This window comes from Aplysia californica, unplaced genomic scaffold (genome assembly GCF_000002075.1).
Source record: "Aplysia californica isolate F4 #8 unplaced genomic scaffold, AplCal3.0 scaffold00248, whole genome shotgun sequence".
NCBI classification, from domain to species: Eukaryota; Metazoa; Mollusca; class Gastropoda; order Aplysiida; family Aplysiidae; genus Aplysia; species Aplysia californica.
The window spans coordinates 59,893-79,093 of record NW_004797518.1 but is presented as its reverse complement, the minus strand read 5'-3'; the positions used below and the strand labels follow the sequence as shown (position 1 = coordinate 79,093).

The window sequence follows — 19,201 nt, the reverse complement described above, 5'->3', positions numbered from 1 at the left end:
CACACACACACACACACACACACACACACACACACACACACAATATTCGTACAAAGTGAATTCATTATAAAAGAACAACATTCACCTTTCTTGAACGGTATTTTTGAGGCCACTTTGTCACAAGCTGGTAGAAGCACAGAGCCTGTCCCGTCATTGAGGATCACAGCGTTGTCCTCCGCTTCCTTTACCTGACGGGGCGGGGAGAGAGGGAGGAAAAGTGGTTGAAAAAGTGAGGAAAAGATGAAAAAAACAAAACTTTGGTAAAGCTATTTAAGATTTTAAGACGAGAACAAATTCTGACTCGTGTACTGAAAGATCCAAGTTCACCTTTTATGATTCGTTGCAGGAAACTGCAGCTGATCTTTTCCCTCTTTGCTGTCGTGGTACCATGTTGCTCTTGTTATAAGTAAATATTTATTTTAGTATGGTTATGAATCACAGTAACAGACAAATGCATTTGACCAACAGTAGCACAAGTCAGCATTCTAAGTGGAGTGATTTTCTAAACTCTGCACAAAAATCTTTATTCTGATATAATTATCTGAAGCTCAATGAAAGTGGACATAAATGTCTTGTTCAAATATTGCAAAAATACCAGTAACAAGTTTTTGGGTCCCCCTTTAGTAGTTTTTCATGAGATAAAGTTGAAAATCTTTAATCTCCATTATAGTATTTGGAACAAACTACAACTGAAGCCAAAAATGATTCCAATGGAGTCTTCATTGATTCAACATGTTTATAACGCAGTTGCGAGCGTCGCAAAGCACTATCCAAAAAACAAACAAAAACAAACAAAAACGAAACCCAAACCCCCACCACAGCCACCGACCTGAGCGACGGTGCCTTGCATCCACACAGAAGAGTTCACTTTGACGTAGTCCTCGGGAGGAAAGCACCGTAGGTCTCGGTCTCGATGCTGGTCGGAGCTCTGCCCGTCCTCCCACGGTGCACCGGCGCCCCCAGACAGGAAGTTCACGAATATCTTCCGCGATGGCTTCTGGAGAAAACTCATGACTTCTGGGGAGATCGACAGACCAGAAGATGTTGTTACAAACTTTTTTTTGTCTCGTATCCCTATTTGATGCCAAATAGGGCCTATAAGGTGTTTCCAGGGAAATCGCACCTAGCCTCATCCCCCCTCCCTCCAACCTGTATTTTTAAAAACTACACACACACACACAGAATCTACACGCAGACCAAAACCCCCCCTCCCCCAGGGAAATAGGAAAATTATTTGGACATAGATCTACATGATGATAGGCCAACTGATAATGATCGAGTAGATCTAGATCTAGATCTAAGATTCTCATGATGATCAGAAAAGTGGAAAGTCTTTTTAAACCAGATTTTAAGCATCCATTGTGGATTGTATCACAAATTGTGTTATTTTATGCTTTATTTAATGCTCTTTGAAACTCGTCGCACAGAGCAACAGCAAGACTCGTATGACGTTAACTTACAAAACTTGAAAAGAAAGCAAGGCTTTTCACAATGGAAAACAAGAGATTCTAATGAATTTAAAATTGTAGTAAGGAAGAGGCTAGCCGTTTCTTAATGACGGCTAGACTGGCAGTCTAGCCGTACTTAAGTACGGCTAGACTCACAGTCTAGCCGTACTTATTCTTAATATGATGGCTAGACTGACCATTTACAAAAAAAAGGCCTACTGAATTGTAAATAGACATTTTTAGTGTGCAGTACCTAAAGTATTTGTATTTGAGACGAAACCAGGTGCCTTAATGACAGTGCCTGTATTTTAAACCTCCTGTTTTCTAATGTTAATAGCCTGGCCTAAGATAAGTACGGCTAGACTGGCAGTCTAGCCGTACTTAAGTACGGGTAGACATCCAGGCTAGCCGTACTTAAAAAAACTGTCAGGCTAGCCGTACTTAATATTGATGACTGAATTGTAAATGAAATTTTTAGTTTGCAATGCCTAAAGTATTTGTATTTCAGACAAAACCAAAAGGTGCCTTACTGACTTGCATGTATTTGAACCTGAATCAGGGTTGGTGATTTTTTTGATTTTTTTTTTTTTAATAAAAAAAATCGATTTTTTTTATTTAAATCATGATTTTTTAAATTTAAATCAGATTTTTTAAATTTTTTTTATTTTTTTCAAAATGTCGACACAGTTTGGGATTTTTGGTTGCTAAAAGTATGTTCTTTTAGTGCAAAATGCATTGTCTCAATTTAACTAATGCTTAAATTAAGCAACCTCAAAAGAAAGCCTTAATCTGCTATATAATAGTATATATATATATATATATATATATATATATCAGTGAATTATGGCTACAGACAAAAAATGAAGAAAATGTCAGTCTAAAAGGAAGGGGTAGGGGGGGGGGTAATTATGCATAGATAAACTTGCATTTTATTACAGTGTGTGTGTGTGCACGCGCTTGTGTTTGTCTAAAAAGAAAAAGAAAATGTTAATTTCAATAATGAAAAAAAAGTAAATTGAATGCTGTATTATTTTACAGTGACAGGGGGGAAAGCAGACTTTTAAGCATGATTATATTAGTCTACTAAACCTTATATGTTTAATAAAACCAAGGAAAGGAATTCTGAATGTTCAAATATGTAAAAACTGTATACATTTGTTAAAAAGTGATTTAAATCACTGATTTTTATTTTAAAAATCAAGTTGATTGAAATATTTTTTTTAAAACTGATTTAAATCAACACAGCTCTGATTTCAATTATGGAAAAAAAAAGTAAATTGAATACTGTATTATTTTACAGTGAATGGTGGGAAAGCAGACTTTTAAACATGAATTATAATAAATATTAGTCTACTTAACCTTATATCTGTTTTATGAAACCAAGGAAGGGAATTCTGAATGTTGAAATATGTAAAAACTGAATAAAAATAATTTTTTTAAAAGTGATTTAAATCACTGATTTTTATCAAAAAATCAAGTTGATTTAAATCAAAAAAATCAACTGATTTAAATCAACCCAACCCTGACCTGAATACTTACTAGATTCTAGATCTAGATCTAATGAGACCTGTGTACTTAACAGGCTTGAGTCGATTGGGCCAAACCTAGATCGGCTAGATTGGCAGTCTAGCCGTACTTGTCTAGCCGTACTTCGTTGTAGTAAAGTGTCTGTGCGAAAGTCAACTGCAAGAAGAAAAGTGAAAGTAAGTCTTGGCACTCGACCTCTCTACTAATCCAGATCTATAGAATAGAATCGTATTATGAATCAGGGGTTCCAGACAAAGACCTACAAGTGGCTCGATAGTTCTAGACCAGGGTGACTCACTCAGACTCCGCAATTTCCAACACACTCGACAGTCTTCTTTTCGTCTTTCCTCGCTTTAGCTTAGTTTCGATTTGCTCTAAATTGTTGTGTGTTTGGAATTGATCCTTTAGATATCGTAGTCCTACTTTTACATACTCTTCATATCAAAGATTTGGAGTCATTGCTGGCGTCAGTGCACGGGGGAAACCCAAACTGGTGGCAAACGGCAAATAGGCCGTGGCAGCTCGCTTGTGGCAGGCAAAAAGGAGGTGCAATATTTTATAACTGTGTTATGTGCCGTTGAAGCTTTTGAAAGTTTTCATTTCATGTAGAGAGAACGTGGAATGAGATCAAGAGGCTAGCCCAGGATAGAGAAGGTGGAAAGTGTTTATCTGTGGCCTATGCTCTTGTGCAGGGTGAGAAAGGCAGTGATGATGATATATAGAGAGATCGGTGGTAGTTTTGGGTTTTTTTGGTACTTGTACCGTTTGATGATAATATTGTTTTTCTGTTTCGTTTTTTTCTTCACTTGTTAAGTTTCTGGACTGACAGAATTATAAGGCCTATAATATGACATGTTGTATGGACTGATGTACCATGGGAGAACACGCGTGGGGTGAGCGGACTGAAACGGTATCGCAATGACATCTTGAAAAAAGGTCAGAAAAAGTTGTTCTAAATTCTGTGGTAGCCTGTGAGCTGGGCATGACATCATGTTGCACTCACTGCGAAGGTCGGTCCTTCACTCAAGTAACAACTTGAAGAGAGGTCAAACTATTTGTGCACAAATTTTCTTGTGTTTTTATATACATGTACTGTCAAAGAATGCGTAAAAACCTTTAATAGATAGCAAAAGCCCCGATGTGGTCTCCATAATTATTTTTCTACGCTGACTTGTATACAATGGTACGCCGTTACTGCCAACCACCAGCTACTTCCGGTTCTACGCAGAGACGCGACGGTTTCCACGCCTTGTTTTTGTCTCATAGCCTATCGAGACGGTTTACGGTCTCTGGAGACTGGAGACGGTGTTGGCCCGGATCGTTGATGTCAAATGTCCGTTGATTGGTCAAAGGCTTTTTTGGGAACCAATCATTAACTGTGTAAAGTAGAAATCTCCCTCTTTCAGTTTATTTACAAATGGCTGACTCGCGTTTGACGCAGGCCTTTTTTTAGTATCGAATCATGAGTCAGTTTCAGACTGCTTGTTATTAAAAACAGCTCCGTTTGATTTCGTCTTAAAGTGATCTTTGTCATGGAAGGTATGTAAAAATGCATGTCTGTTACTTTTCAACGTCTAGATATCTAGATTTCTAGATCTAATCTAGAGGAAAGAAAGAGTTGAAACCTTTATAAATTATATTATATGGGTCATTCCACCAGTACTGTTTACTTTTACTGCTCATTATTTTCCACCTCAATAACACCCTCCAAAAGTCACCAACTACAGACACTAAGGTATGATTGCAAAGAAATGATGATGGAGAAGCTTTGGTAGGCTCAAAAATGTGCTCAGAAAACATTTTGCATAATTTTGACATATTACTAATAAAAATAGTGAGTTTTTATTCAAGTGTAAAAGTAACATGGAAGAGGTGCATCTATTTAAGCCTCAGCCACAGTCCCAAAGTAATGTTTGTATTCATAATAAATGTATTCCTTCAGCAACAGTAAGTTAAACACCAAGGCAGTTCTTGCAGAAAGTCCCCACCTTTCCTTATAAGGCCATAGTAGGTCGCTAAATTATGGTGAGGATCATTACATGTGTTCGTCCATTTCAGGTAGAAAATTCAAAGTCTTAAATCTCACTAATGATCAGATCAAGTCTGCCTTTTACGTCAATTAGCTGATGTGTTATTAGTGTTGAGCTGCTCAGTACGGACAGAACCAGGCAAGAACGACCCAAAGCGTGTATTTTTACAGCATTTTGAAACCATAGGTTGATGATCGTCCGTTTTTAACGATCCTCACCGCAGTCGGCCGAGTCACTTTGTTTCGGTCAATTTGCGCGCATGACTTTTTGATCTCATCTGGGAAGAGAACTCTTTGGTTTCCACCGCTTGATTTTTCATTCAGAAGATGGATGCGCCCGTGAGAGCTCCCGACTCTCGTTCGTCCACCAGTTCTGACCAAGTAACAATCCCCTTGATGTTCAAGAAAGGTAACGATACTCACCAAAAATGTGAAAGTTTTGAAAATTTTTCGCACACATTGATTAAGTTATGTTTTGTTTGGACTTGTAATTCCAATTTAATGTTTCAGTAGTTTTCTTATCCCAATGTTAATAGATGAACCTCCACCATTGTCGGTCATCCGCTGTTTTTCCTTTTGAATGGACAAACGTTCAATGTTTGTCCCAAGTAGCGGTCCTTTATTGGAATTACAGAAAATGGAGAAATACACCATAAAGGCAATGAATATACACATTTTTCCCTTACATTTATGTGTCATTGTGGTAAAAACTGGACTTGGGAGGAAATAGGCATTCATATGACATTGTTTTTCTGGTTCCAAATTCACGGGTGGGGAACGCTACAAGATTTTGAACAACAGTTTGTCCGTGTAACCTTCCTTTTGATTTGGACAGATAATAGACATCATTGGTATTTTTTTACTGTGTCATGGCATTTGTATTCACTTCATTGATTGGATTGAACTAACATGGTTCATCTATTGTACTCTTGTTTAGAAAAATGTACCATGGGGTTGTTTTGATAGCAGATTGTCTGCAGTGTGAAAGGATCGTTACGTGGACAGACTTGAAATTTTATATCCGAAACATTCCTCACCCAAATCTGTAGTGCTTTTCAGAAGAGAGGAAGAGTTGTTTTTTTCTGTCTTTGTAGTTTTTATGTCAATAAATATGTTTGGGGCAAACTTTAACAGACTGAATTTCTAGTGGTTTTAACTTCCTTTTCAAGAAGTCAAGAGTTTACGAGGATTGTTTCACTGGACACATTTCTTTGTCTGTCTGTGTAGCGTTCCACATTTTAAAAATCTGTTCATGCCAAAGTTGCACCCTTCATTGGCTGGGAAAGATACACCAGATATAAGAGAGAAAATTATGATAATTATCAAAAAGAACAGTGGAGAGTTGAAACTTTTTGCTGTGTAGAAATCCTGTGTAAAAGAAACAGCCTGAGGATTGTTACAGGGACAGTCTATAATTGAGGAATATGAAACATTCCTCACCGAAACTACCAAAATGAAATCTTTTGAAAGGATTTTGGTCTTTATTGATTATTGATGAATATTAACATAATCACCTATTTTTGTCACAATTAGCAAATTTTACTTTTGTGCTATTTTTGAGGATCACCAAAAAGAGTGAGGATTGTTTCACTGGACACATTTCTTTGTCTGTCTCTTTAGCGTTCCAAATTTTTAAAAATCTGTTAATGCCAAAGTTGCATCATTCATTGGCTGGAAAAGATACACATGATAAGAGTAAGAGAGAAAATTATGTTAATTATCAAAAGGAACAGTGGAGAGTTAACTTTTAGCTGTGTAGAAATCCTGTGTAAAAGAGATAGCCTGAGGATTGTTACAGGGACAATTATAGTTGATATATTATCTGTGCTGTTGTTTAAATACACTAAACTGTCTAGTTCTAACTCCTTTTCGACATTTGTGTCAGCAGGCTCATTGTTGTTACCTTGTTTTACATTTTACCTAGGGAGAAGAAGATCTAGCTGACAAAAAAGAGGATACAGGTATCCAAGAGGGACAGTACGCCACCGGTGGGGCCCATCGCCAATTTAGAGGCATTGTAAGTCTGGGATTTCTAATTAAACAATTGTTGTATTTGCCATAGAAATAACCTGGATCCCTTCTATTCGATGCCTGCCTGAACAAAATTAAATTGTAGACATACAATTCTCATACCAAACTATGACATCTGGACAATAGCCTTCATCAACAAGCCCATGGCACCTAAGGCTCAGGCAGGCTGGGGTGACATGAAAGTCTCTTTAGTTTTAGTAAGGTTTTTACGGCGCTCGCAACTGCGCAAGGTCATATGAGCGCCAAGGGGTGAATGTCAACAGAGAAGTCCAAATGGGGAATCAGGCTTACTCTGCTCACCTCTAGCCTCAACAGCACAAAGTCTGCTTCGACTAGCAAAGCACCCTAGAAATAGCAGTTCACAAGAGAGTAACAAACATACAAAAGAAGTAGAGGAGAAATGACGATATATCTAGTAATGATGAGGAAAGAAACAGCAGCAGTTCCCCCTATTTGTTTCGGCACAGTATGAGCATGACATTGAAACATAAATCAGCCCATTTACAATGCTACGGTGCATAAGAACATGTTAATATCCCCCTTTGGGAATGGCTTAAAGACACTTCTGTCAGTAGCACTGCCCTGGCGGATTGATGAAAATGAAAGTCTAAGCATTTAGAAGTTGGGATTATGTAGGTTTTTCTTCCCATTAACCTCATGACATTGAGATTTATTTACCCACTGCTTTCAAATATAGGCCTACACTTTTGACATGAACATGTTATGCCCTTTCTTTTTTTGTGCAGGTGGAGAAGACCTTTCCTGGGGAGGTGCAAGTAAGATGAAGCCAGTAGGATCTGGCCTGAACATCTGGCCGCAGCCCGATGACACCTCAGTCATACCAATTTATGATGTTTGCCGCACCCTTGAACCTCCTGCTTTAGTTTCTCCTGGCCCCTACAAATTTGAATGAGCACTCACACAGAGTTAATCTTTACCATACGCCGTGCACCAAAATTGCTCATCATCATCATCCGATGCCTTGCCTCAATTGTTCTTCTCAGCTGTCTATTGATTGTCCATGCTTCGAACCCATAAAGTAGTAATAGGATTGGCTTGATGTAACTTTTCAGTACTCGTTTTCCTGTTTCCAGTGACAGATTGATGTTCGTAAGTTTCTGTTTCATTTTTTGGAAGGTTGCTTTTGCTAGGCAAAGGCTGCTTTTAATTTCGGTGTGATGATGATATCATGGTCCCTAAATATTCAAAATGTTGTACTTGCTTGAGGGTGGTACCATTGATTTTGATATTGCAGGTTGGGGTTGGAGTTTTTCTACTTATCACCATTGTTTCAGTCTTCTTGATGTTTAGTCGTAGGCCCATGTTGTCACTCTCTTGTGCAATGACATTTAATAGATCCTGTAGGTGTTTTTCATCTTCTGCTATTAGGACTGTGTCGTCTGCATTTCTTAGATTGTTTACGAAATGTCCCCCTATTGAGATACCAGGCATTTGTTCTATGTGTCTCCTGATATTTTCACTATGCAGGGCGTTTTAAATTTCATTTCATTCACTTATTGCTAGCTTCACGTCTAAGAGCAAGTAAGAATGCCACAGGTATTCAATTTCCGACATTGAAACTGTAACCATTCAGCTCTCTATTTGCAACACTTTATTTCTTTTTACCGTAGTATCATTGGACATCATTAGTCTGTTGATTTGTCACATCCACTCTACACTCAGTAAAACTAACAACTCCTGTCAGTCAAACTCAAAAGGCAGCGGAGACCAGTATGTTTATTGTAGGACCTGATTGTAACAATCCTCACTTTCGATTTTCAATATATCTCTTTTTCCTCCGTTCTTGTTTATTCTTTTCAAAAATACTGTGTCCATTTACTGCATTTGCTTAACAAATAACTTTCTTGTAAAGAAATAATGCTTTTAAGTTTGATACAAAGAAGTTCTAGTGAAATATTGTATGCCGTATTTTGTCCAGTAACGTTCCTCACCATTTCACCAAAATGTGTTGCCTTCCTCATGATTTGCCATTTTGAATATGTTTTTGTCTTTCTTATGATTTCTCAATGTTTATATTTTTATAAAGTGATGACACTATCTTTCATCTATGTGTACTTTGATGAAGAAACTGATAATGGCGACAGTCAATTTTTCTGGCATTTTTCCTGTAACGTTCCTCACCATTTTATGCAATTTTCTTAAACAGTGTTGTCTTTAAGTCAAAATCTTTCAAGTGGTTTTGTGTCTTCTGGTAAATAAAACATGAGCACAAGAACAAATCAATTTGATTTTGTCTGAATATTTTGTTATTGTTGTCAATGTTTGTGTTTGTAACAATCCTCACCAACTTGAAAAGCAAAATTTCGGGCGTAACTGTGTCAAACCTAATTATCAAAGAGGTCTACAATTTTCAGGAGTGACCAATGAGACATTTCTCTTTATGACCTGCTATAGAAAAGTATTAAAATTTGACTTTGAATTTTGAACTTGAATGTTACTTTTAGTAAACAGTACTGGTGGAATGACCCATATCTCTGCCTCTATGCCAGCAGCCTATAATGTTGTTTACATTTCATTAGAGACAGAGATCCTTAGGCAAACTAAAATTGCCTGTCAGGTGTCTAAGATCACCGGGATCAAATGCAGCTTGAAACGATTCCTTCATCACTGCCTGACTGTGATAGAAGCAGTAGCAGGCATCGTTAAGTCCTCCTTCAGTTCTGTGTATTTATTCCAGGGCTCTTGAATGATTGTTACCCCCAAGCCCCAAGAGGACTATCTCTGGGGCCAGACCCTGCCCTGGACGTCTTCCTCAGTCAAACCTTTCACCATTGTCCTCGACATCATTAGGGCTGAAGAGGGAGACTTTCGGTCTCGTGTTGCAAATGGAGTCCGAATAAAAAAAATGTCTTATTCGGACTCGAGTCCGAATATGAAAAAATGTTATTCGGACTCGGGTCCGGAAAAAAGGAAGTGTCTTCGTTCTATAGATCTGACGTTCAGTGCTTCCAATTTTCCGCCATTTTTTAGTTTCCCCCACACCTTTTCTGCCAATCCGATGCCCGCCGCCTCATTGATACGCCCCCCACCCCCCACCCCACCCCCATGTTTCCCACTTTCTTTGTTGTAGAAAAAGGTAAAATTGAAGATTAGCAGACCACCTGGCACCTGCATATTATGAGCTGTGTAAAAAATAAAGACCAATTCGTTCAAATACACAAGCCTGTGTCATCTCGATTGTTTACCAAGAAAAAGTTGTGTTGCTGTGTAGAGCCAGCTGAGCATACGGCAACTTTTGATTCCATAGACCAGCGCACAATTCATTACGTAGATCTACGTCAAGATTAGCTTATTATTGTAATAATGATCAGTTGCCAGGGGGAAAAAGACTGACGCATATGCGACGTTCAACGCCCGGACCGATAGTGCCCCCCCCCCCTCCCTGACACGCACACAGCCACACGTGTGCAGGCCGCCCATCCGACCCCGACACACGCTAACGAGCCATCTTTAATTGCTTCTGATGACCTCTTGACAAATAAACATTTATTAGAAGCGCTATAACTTTTCAAGCCGGCCTCAAATTCATCATAAGATTAAAACTCGGCTCCTGCACAAAATGCCTTTTTGCCCGAAGTGATCCCGGTCTCTACCCAGCCTGAGGCGAGTCACGAGTGAGGCAGGACAGGAAGCCGGAGTCACGAGTCACAGGAAGTCGGAAGTCAGAAGTAATGTCATGCTGGACAAGAATCAGAGTCCGAATAACATTTTTTCATATTCGGACTCGAGTCCGAATAATCACTTCATAATAAATAATATAAACAATTTAAAGATACGACCTTGTAAAGTGTAAGATAACTTGAAACGAAGTGTATACAGACCCGGTAACCGGGAACAAAGTCACGAAGTATACAGACCTGGTAGGGGAAATCTTTTGTGGTTTCGGAAAGTTTCAGCCCCCAGACCCGGTAGTGTGTGTGTGTGTGTGAGAGAGAGAGAGAGGGTAGAGAACAGGGAGAAGTGCTAACAAATATCACATGCCCCTGTTGACAGGAGGGAACAAGAGAAAGAAAGAGTTGGAAAGCAGGTGGGGGGAGAAAGAAAGACAGAGACAAACAAAGAGAAGGTGAGCGATACATAGAGGAGAGAGAGAGGGGGGGGGGGGGGGCAGGTAGAAAAAGAGGGGAGAGAGACAGAAAAATAGAGAAAGTGACTGCTCGATTGAAATTATGACATTATTCTTTTCTTCAAATTGTCTTAATGATTCCCCCTACTCCATGACCAAGGAAAAAACTATCGTTCATCGAAAAGACCCGATCCGCATTCTTCATTTAGATCTAGATCTAGTCTCGAAACTAGATCTATGATTTATGTCTGTCTACACCTAGGCCTAGCCCATAGATCTAGAAGATCCTAAGTTCTCTCCTGAGCCAAGAGGGTGCTGAAACTTTCCGAAACCACAAAAGATTTCCCCTACCGGGTCTGTATACTTCATGACTTTATTCCCGGTTACCAGATCTGTATAAACACTCTCAACTTGAAAAGAAAGATAAATCTGTACTGTATTTCTGTATTGCTCAGAAGCTAGCTTGGTTTTGTTGATTATGTGCACACACACGCACACACACACACGCACACACACGCACACACACATACTCGCACATACTCGCACACACACACACACATACTCGCACACACACACACACATACTCGCACACACACACACACATACTCGCACACACACACACACACATACTCACACACACACACACACACACACGCACACACACATACTCGCACACACACACACACACATACTCGCACGCACACACGCACACACACGTATTCGCACGCACACACACACACACATACTCGCACACACACACATACTCACATACATGAATGCCCGTTTGTACACACATACACCCATTCATGATTCTCTTTCACGTGTCCTGTCTTCCATACATTTTATACAAACAGGTAATAGTTTTTTGCTTGTACTCACAAACATACCCACAGTACAATCACACTCACACTTGAATTATACAATATAATATTAACCATTATATATATAAATAAACAATTATTGTAAGCAATAATTTTATACTGTGTTAAAAGCTTGATACATAATCAGCATTATATGCACTCCTACCATTTTATCTTCCATAAAAGTAAAGAGGGTTTTATATTTTATTGTGGGGGTTTTTTCAGAGCCGTGTCCAGGTGTGTGCTCTGATGCAGGGGACAGCGACAACGCGGCAGACGTGGCTGCTTCTGCCCCCAGTTTGAGCCGAACCCCCGAGGCAGACGGAGAGGAAGTGTCCCAACAGCCGACCTCCAACAAACAAAGCCCAGCGTCACCGTCAGCGTGCTCCGATGTGTCAGGTGTCACAGAGACAGAGTCTGCTTGTCTCGCCGATGAGCACGGTTTCCCCGCTAGACTGGCAGATGGTGATGTAGGGGAAGACGCGAGCGCCGATTGTTTTGACTTTGGAGCGTGTGCTGGGAGCCAGGATATGGCGTCTGCTCCTGTGGAGAGCTTCGAAAACATTTGTTCTGATCACAAAGAATGCCTGCCGGTGGCTGAAGGGAAGGATTCCGAGCATCGAGATGGAGACGTGCACATGGTAGAGTCCAATCCCTCAGGGAAAGCTGACCACGACGAGAAGCTAGGTGGCTCGCGGTCGGAATCTCCGGCTCAGGAGATGAATGTCGAGGGTCAGGGTCAAGGTCAGTGCGAGTGTGGTGAAGACCCTGCTGTCCTGAAGATGGTGGGATGCGAGGAGGAGATGGTGGGTTGCGTGAGAGGGTCATGCGACGTGCCTGATGAGAAACCAGAGGAGACCTGGGGCCAATCCTCAGCCTGGAGCCCTCCGTATGAAGGTGGGTGTGTCCACGGCTGTCAGGTGCTCGGATAACATGTGAAACTTGCCGATTTTATTTTTGTCCATTGAAAAATCCTCAGATTGGATTTGCGTCAGTATGTAATTTTATCTTAAATTTTGTTTCCTTCAGTTGTGTGCAACTTATAAATTCTTGTACGTATCTTTGCAATATATAAAGTTATTTTGCCACTGTCGGTTTGTTACATAATCTTCATCTTAACCATATCCGTACACCCTGGGGTCATTTTGTACCCCGAGGTTGTATTTTTCACATTTTAGAATACTTCTAGTACAAAGATCTCTTTGAAACTTTCTGTATTTCTCAAAAAAATAATTTTGACAGACTGCTATGCTAAGCGTGCGGATCGGATTAACGAGTAAATTTCCTCTTTGGAAAGTGGTGGCACAGAGTTCCCCACGTTGTATGGATACGATAGTAAAACACGACGTACAGATAGGGTTAAGTGGAGGCACAGAGTTCCCCACATCATATGGATACGATAGTAAAACACGACGTACGGGTAGGGTTAATGTTCTGGAGGCTCCGATGTTTGTTCCCCCAGACTCTGATCTTTAGGGAGGATTCTGAGAACTGGCAATTTTTGGCTATTGAGTGGTTTGCAGGTCTAGTGTATCTCACCTGTCATTTGACCTTTGATGCTGGACCGTTCACTCGGTGAGATAGTTCTAGCTTCTTCTCATATGGATGGAGACTGTATTTTTTTTCCTTTAATTTCTTTGATAAGTTAAGCCTAATTAATAAAGATAATTACATCATGATGTATATATTATCTTCAAGTGTTCCTACAGTTAGACAAATCGGACTGTGTCTCTATGTCCACAGACTGTCTTAGACTTGGACAATTCCGACTGTGTCTTTCTCTGTGTCCACAGACTGTCTTAGACTGTGTCTCTATGTCCACAGACTGTCGTAGACTTGGACAATTCCGACTGTGTCTTTCTCTGTGTCCACAGACTGTCTTAGACTGTGTCTTTCTCTATGTCCACAGACTGTCTTAGACTGTGTCTTTCTCTATGTCCACAGACTGTCTTAGACTGTGTCTTTCTCTATGTCCACAGACTGTCTTAGACTTTGTCTTTCTCTATGTCCACAGACTGTCTTAGACTGTGTCTTTCTGTATGTCCACAGACTGTCTTAGACTTATACATTCCGAGTGTGTCTTTCTCTATGTCCACAGACTGTCTTAGACTGTGTCTTTCTCTATGTCCACAGACTGTCTTAGACTTATACAGTTCCGAGTGTGTCTTTCTCTATGTCCACAGACTGTCTTAGACTGTGTCTTTCTCTGTGTCAACAGACTGTCTTAGACTTAGACAATTCCAACTGTGTCTCTCTCTACACCCCCAGGCGGTCTGAGGTTGGACCAGCTCCATGACGACGTCATCTTCCACATCGCCGTGTTCCTCGAGGCCAGGGTCGTCCGCGACTCCCTCAGCAAGGTGTGCCTTCGCTTCCTGGAGATGTTCGACAACGAGGCATATTGGAAGTCGAGGGTGTTTCTTCGCTGCCACAAGCCTTACCCTGCTGTTGTGTCTGGTAAAGAGAGGAAGATTTCACCCGCCCGTTGTTGTTGTCTTGTTCCTCGTGGAATTGCTTCTGAAAAGTTGTAACTTGTGTGTCACTGCGGTGAAATTAGGGGCTGGTCAAAATAAAATTGAACAGTCCAACATCTATCTGACAGGTGGGCAGTTTTTATTGATTTTTTGGGGGAGGCTTAAAAAACCCCCCACCTTTTATGTTCATTTAAAAACAAATTTCTTTGTGGCTTTTACTGAAAAAGGTTTAACAAGGGCATAAAAATGTAAATTTGAAAAGTTTCTAAGGATATTCAAGCTTTGAAAGTCCCCAAAATTTTGGACCCATTTTGTTTCTAATTTTACCGTACCTCTACCTCCAGGCAACTCCCACCTCCTTCAATCGCAAATATCTCAAACTCTGTTTAAGATAGATGGCTACTTTTTTTTCATCAAAAGCAAGACAATTGAACAGGCAAACAAGACAATTGAACGGGCAAACAAGACAAATGAACAGGCAAACAAGACAAAATGAGCAGGCAAACAAGACAAATGAACAGGCAAACAAGACAAATGAACGGGCAAACAAGACAATTGAACAGGCAAACAAGACAAAATGAGCAGGCTTTAAGACATTAACTCTTTCCAAAAATTGACACGCGCTTGATTCCGCCATGTCATGACACAATTTCATTTCTTTGATCCAGAACCGATCAAAGTTCGAGCCCTTCAGCTTTGGTCTGTCGATATGGCAAAAGAATTTACAGGCATTTACCATTTTCTTTTTGTCGCTTTGGTGCATCGTAAATAGAACTGGCTTAAAAGTTGTTGATTTGATCATGAGAGATTTGATCATGAGAATGATCAGTTATGTTCTTTTTGTTTGGCCCTGTATTTCTCATAAAGATTGACTCTGACAATTATTGAAACTGTTATTGATGTTCACTATACTCTACGTTCTAGCGTCATACACCAGTTGTTACAGTAGTTCATTATGTCACTCTGTCCTCTACACCAGTTGTTACAGTAGTTCATTATGTCACTCTGTCCTCTACACCAGTTGTTACAGTAGTTCATTATGTCACTCTGTCCTCTACACCAGTTGTTACAGTAGTTCATTATGTCACTCTGTCCTCTACACCAGTTGTTACAGTAGTTCATTATGTCACTCTGTCCTCTGCGTCCCAGCCTCAGACTTCAGCTGGGTGGACGCGTGTGTGGCGAGGGAAGACAGTTACCACACGTGGCGAGACTGGTCCAGGAACACGCGTCACTTCCTGTACGGCCATAACGTCAATGGAGAGGTGGACGCCGTGCATCTCATGAAGGTCAGTCGGGGGTCGGTGGTACATCTCTTAAAGGTCAGTCGGGGGTCGGCCATGACATGCTGGGCGGGAGCAGCCTGACTCCTCAAGGATGGACATTGGGTCAATGGGGGGCTCCCGAACATTGACAGTGACCGTCGTTATTCATGTTGAAAGGAGACATTTGTCTTGGTCGTTTTCAGTGATAGTGACAAACTGACTGAAGTGTCTGGAGGCAATTCCCAAAGAGGGGACATTTCTCGTTCTTATGCTCAGTACAATTGTAAATGGGCTGATTTATCAATGTCATGCTCATACTGTGCCGGAACAACATAGGGGGACTTGCGTGTTTTGTGAAATGCATTGTGTATATTATTTTATTCTGTATTTGTATGTGCTCACTTCGTAGCGATGTGTAAGTGTGCACGTGTGATAAACAAGTAGATGTGTGTGTGTGTGTGCGTGTGTTTGGCGTGCAAGTGTGTGCACGTATGTGTGGGTAATGTGAGTGTGTGTGTGTGCATGAAGATTGTTCGTACATGCTGCATTTATGTAAAGCGCCCAGAGCTGTGTTCACACGGGAGTGGGCCCTATAGAAATTATCGACATAATTATTTTTATTATCAGGAGAAGTTGCTCATTTTGTCATCGCGCCTCCCATTCTTTACTTTCTCAGGAGGGTCGGCTTTTGGCGTCTGGCGATCGCAACCGCTTCCTGAACATTGTGGATCTTGCCAAGTGGGACGACTCGCCAGGCGTACAGCCAGACAAACAGATGGCAGACATGTTGGTTCACTCCGACATCAGCCACGGGGTAAGCCAAGCCGTTTTGTCATCCTCCATTGTTTCCCTGTATTTTCTTGAGAAGAACAGTTATAACTGAAAGCACTTGTGTTCTCTTTAACTCCATAGAAGTTATCCATTAATCTGTCCCTGCGGTTTTATGAAAAAAGAATTCTGAAATTATGCAAACTGAGCCCAAAAATGTGAAAATATGCGATTCTGTTAATTCTAACAAAGAATGATCGAGGAAAATAATCAGACATTATACATGCAAAAAAAAATGGTGAAATTTTGCTAAATGATGTGGGTGCATAAAACCTCGGGGACAGATTAATTGTCTTTTTGTTTACAAAAGTAACTGTGTCCATGTTCAGCTCTGATCACAAAGTCCGCGTGGCCTCCCCCACAACACACAGAATGTGCAATAGGTGACTCACAACACACAGAATGTGCAATAAGTGACTCACAACACACAGAATGTGCAATAAGTGACTCACAACACACAGAATGTGCAATAAGTGACTCACAACACACAGAATGTGTAATAAGTGACTCACAACACACAGAATGTGCAATAAGTGACTCCCCTCACAACACACAGAATGTGCAATAAGTGACTCACGACACACAGAATGTGTAATAAATAAGTGACTCACAACACACAGAATGTGCTATAAGTGACTCACGACACACAGAATGTGTAATAAATAAGTGACTCACAACACACAGAATGTGCTATAAGTGACTCACGACACACAGAATGTGTAATAAATAAGTGACTCACAACACACAGAATGTGCAATAAGTGACCCACAACACACAGAATGTGCAATAGGTGACTCACGACTCACACAATGTGCAATAGGTGACTCACGACACACAATGTGCAATAGGTGACTCACGACACACAGAATGTGCAATAGGTGACTCACGACACACAGAATGTGCAATAGGTGACTCACGACACACAGAATGTGCAATAGGTGACTCACGACACACAGAATGTGCAATAAGGGGCGGAGGGAAGAATTTCTGCAGATAATTTTTTGTTTTTGAGATGTACTTGGGTTTTTTTGTGTTTTTTAAAAAAAAATTTGTTTCTAGCCTTGGGGTTATTGAACTTTGTGGATGTTTCATGTTGTGGTGATTAGTCATTACGTTTTGTTTTGGTAGCTAGTGGAGTCTTATTTTGGTTCATCAAGGTATTTGTAGAAAAGTTTTAGTAAGGTTTTAGGGCGCTCACAACTGCGTAAGGTCATATGAGGGCCAAGGTATTTGTAGAAAGGAAGATCGCTACCAAACTGGGATTGGTGGGTGGTTGGCGGGTGCTCTGCTGGGATTTGCTTCGTCTTTTCTACCAGCACCTATATGACCTGTTTGTGGTGCAAGTGCTGTAAAACTTGTACTACAATTACATTGTCTGGCTTTGTGTGCTGTAAAACTTGTATTACATTGTCTGGCTTTGTGTGCTGTAAAACTTGTACTACATTGTCTGGCTTTGTGTGTTGTAAAACTTGTACTACATTGTCTGGCTTTGTGTGCTGTAAAACTTGTACTACATTGTCTGGCTTTGTGTGTTGTAAAACTTGTACTACATTGTCTGGCTTTGTGTGTTGTAAAATTTGTACTACATTGTCGGGCTTTGTGTGCTGTAAAACTTGTACTACATTGTCTGGCTTTGTGTGCTGTAAAACTTGTACTACATTGTCTGGCTTTGTGTGCTGTTTCCATCAGGAAGTCTTTGGGGGTAGCCTCAGGCTTCTCTTGTTTCTTGTCTGTCTGTCTGTCTGTCTGTCTGTCTGTCTGTCTGTCTGTCTGTCTGTCTGTCTGTCTGTCTGTCTGTCTGTCTGTCCGTCCGTCCGTCCGTCCGTCCATCCGTCCATCCGTCCACCCGTCTGTCTGTCCTCCCACACGACACACCCGAAACACTCTCTCAGTGGGAGGTTGGCTGGTGCTCTGGTGTGGTTTGCTCCTTCTTTCCTATCAAACATCTATCGCAATCACATTTATCTCTCCTCCTTCTTTTTTGTGTTTGTTATTCTCTTGTACCATCTATTCTTCGGCACTTATATGACCTTATTATTGTGTTGTAAATGCCGTAAAACCCTTACTTAAACACTCTCTCTCCCGTCTCGCTGGTCTCTCAGGGCTGGATCTGGAGCATGGCCTCGGTGGGAGACACGCTCATCACGGGATCGTGGGACACGCACGTGCGCATGTTTGATTTGGCGGCCGGCTGCGCACAAGCTCAAAGCTTCAAGTAAGACGTGCACCTACCACACACTTCTGAACGACAGAAGCCCACTCACTTCTTTCCCCCTCCTTATTGAACGAAGCTGGGAACAAATGTATCAAAAACATTCACACCTTCTTTGTCCTTTTATAAAGACATTTCTGCTTAGATTTTTCTCCAAAATATTCGTTATAGGCTCAAAAAAGAGTAAATTTTCAGTATACACGGACACTCAAGCTTTGGCAGCCTCTTTCTCGCAAATTGTCAGTCTGACACCAGGCCACCCCCACCTCCCTCAGTCACATGGTTTGACTTCTAGTCAAGATAGATGGTATTTTATTTCATCATCCAAAACCAGACAAATGAAGAAGCTTTAAGACGATGACCAACAAGTCCACGTGTCTGTTGTTGATGTGGAAATTTTTGGTATTTTCACCTTCCTTTGTGTACAGTTACTGTGTGGT

At 40.8% G+C, this 19,201-nt stretch overlaps 2 protein-coding genes and 1 long non-coding RNA gene across 5 annotated transcripts in view; 2 read left to right on the top strand and 1 right to left on the bottom strand.

Moving 5' to 3' along the window:
- Positions 1-85: 85 nt before the first annotated feature.
- Positions 86-3,370, bottom strand: LOC101855796 (recQ-mediated genome instability protein 2; the record flags this gene model as incomplete). 3 transcript variants are annotated; one of them, XM_013083666.2, is given in 3 exon segments in its annotated part: positions 86-188; positions 830-1,017; positions 3,274-3,370. In XM_013083666.2, coding segments are annotated over 2 exon segments (286 nt in total), but the record flags the coding sequence as incomplete, so codon positions are not given.
- Positions 3,371-4,282: 912 nt separating this feature from the next.
- LOC101855569 (F-box/WD repeat-containing protein 9) overlaps positions 4,283-19,201 on the top strand; it is a gene marked incomplete in the record, with an annotated part of 22,821 nt that continues 7,902 nt past the window's right edge. The window contains 6 exon segments of the mRNA XM_013083670.2: positions 4,283-4,514; positions 12,208-12,879; positions 14,251-14,439; positions 15,606-15,745; positions 16,398-16,535; positions 18,652-18,764. Of these exon segments, the coding sequence (XP_012939124.1) occupies positions 4,508-4,514; positions 12,208-12,879; positions 14,251-14,439; positions 15,606-15,745; positions 16,398-16,535; positions 18,652-18,764 (1,259 nt within the window).
- Positions 4,601-9,279, top strand: LOC106012037. The gene is made up of 3 exons (XR_004858641.1): positions 4,601-5,413; positions 6,929-7,021; positions 7,782-9,279. It is a non-coding gene; the product is annotated as an uncharacterized LOC106012037 (long non-coding RNA).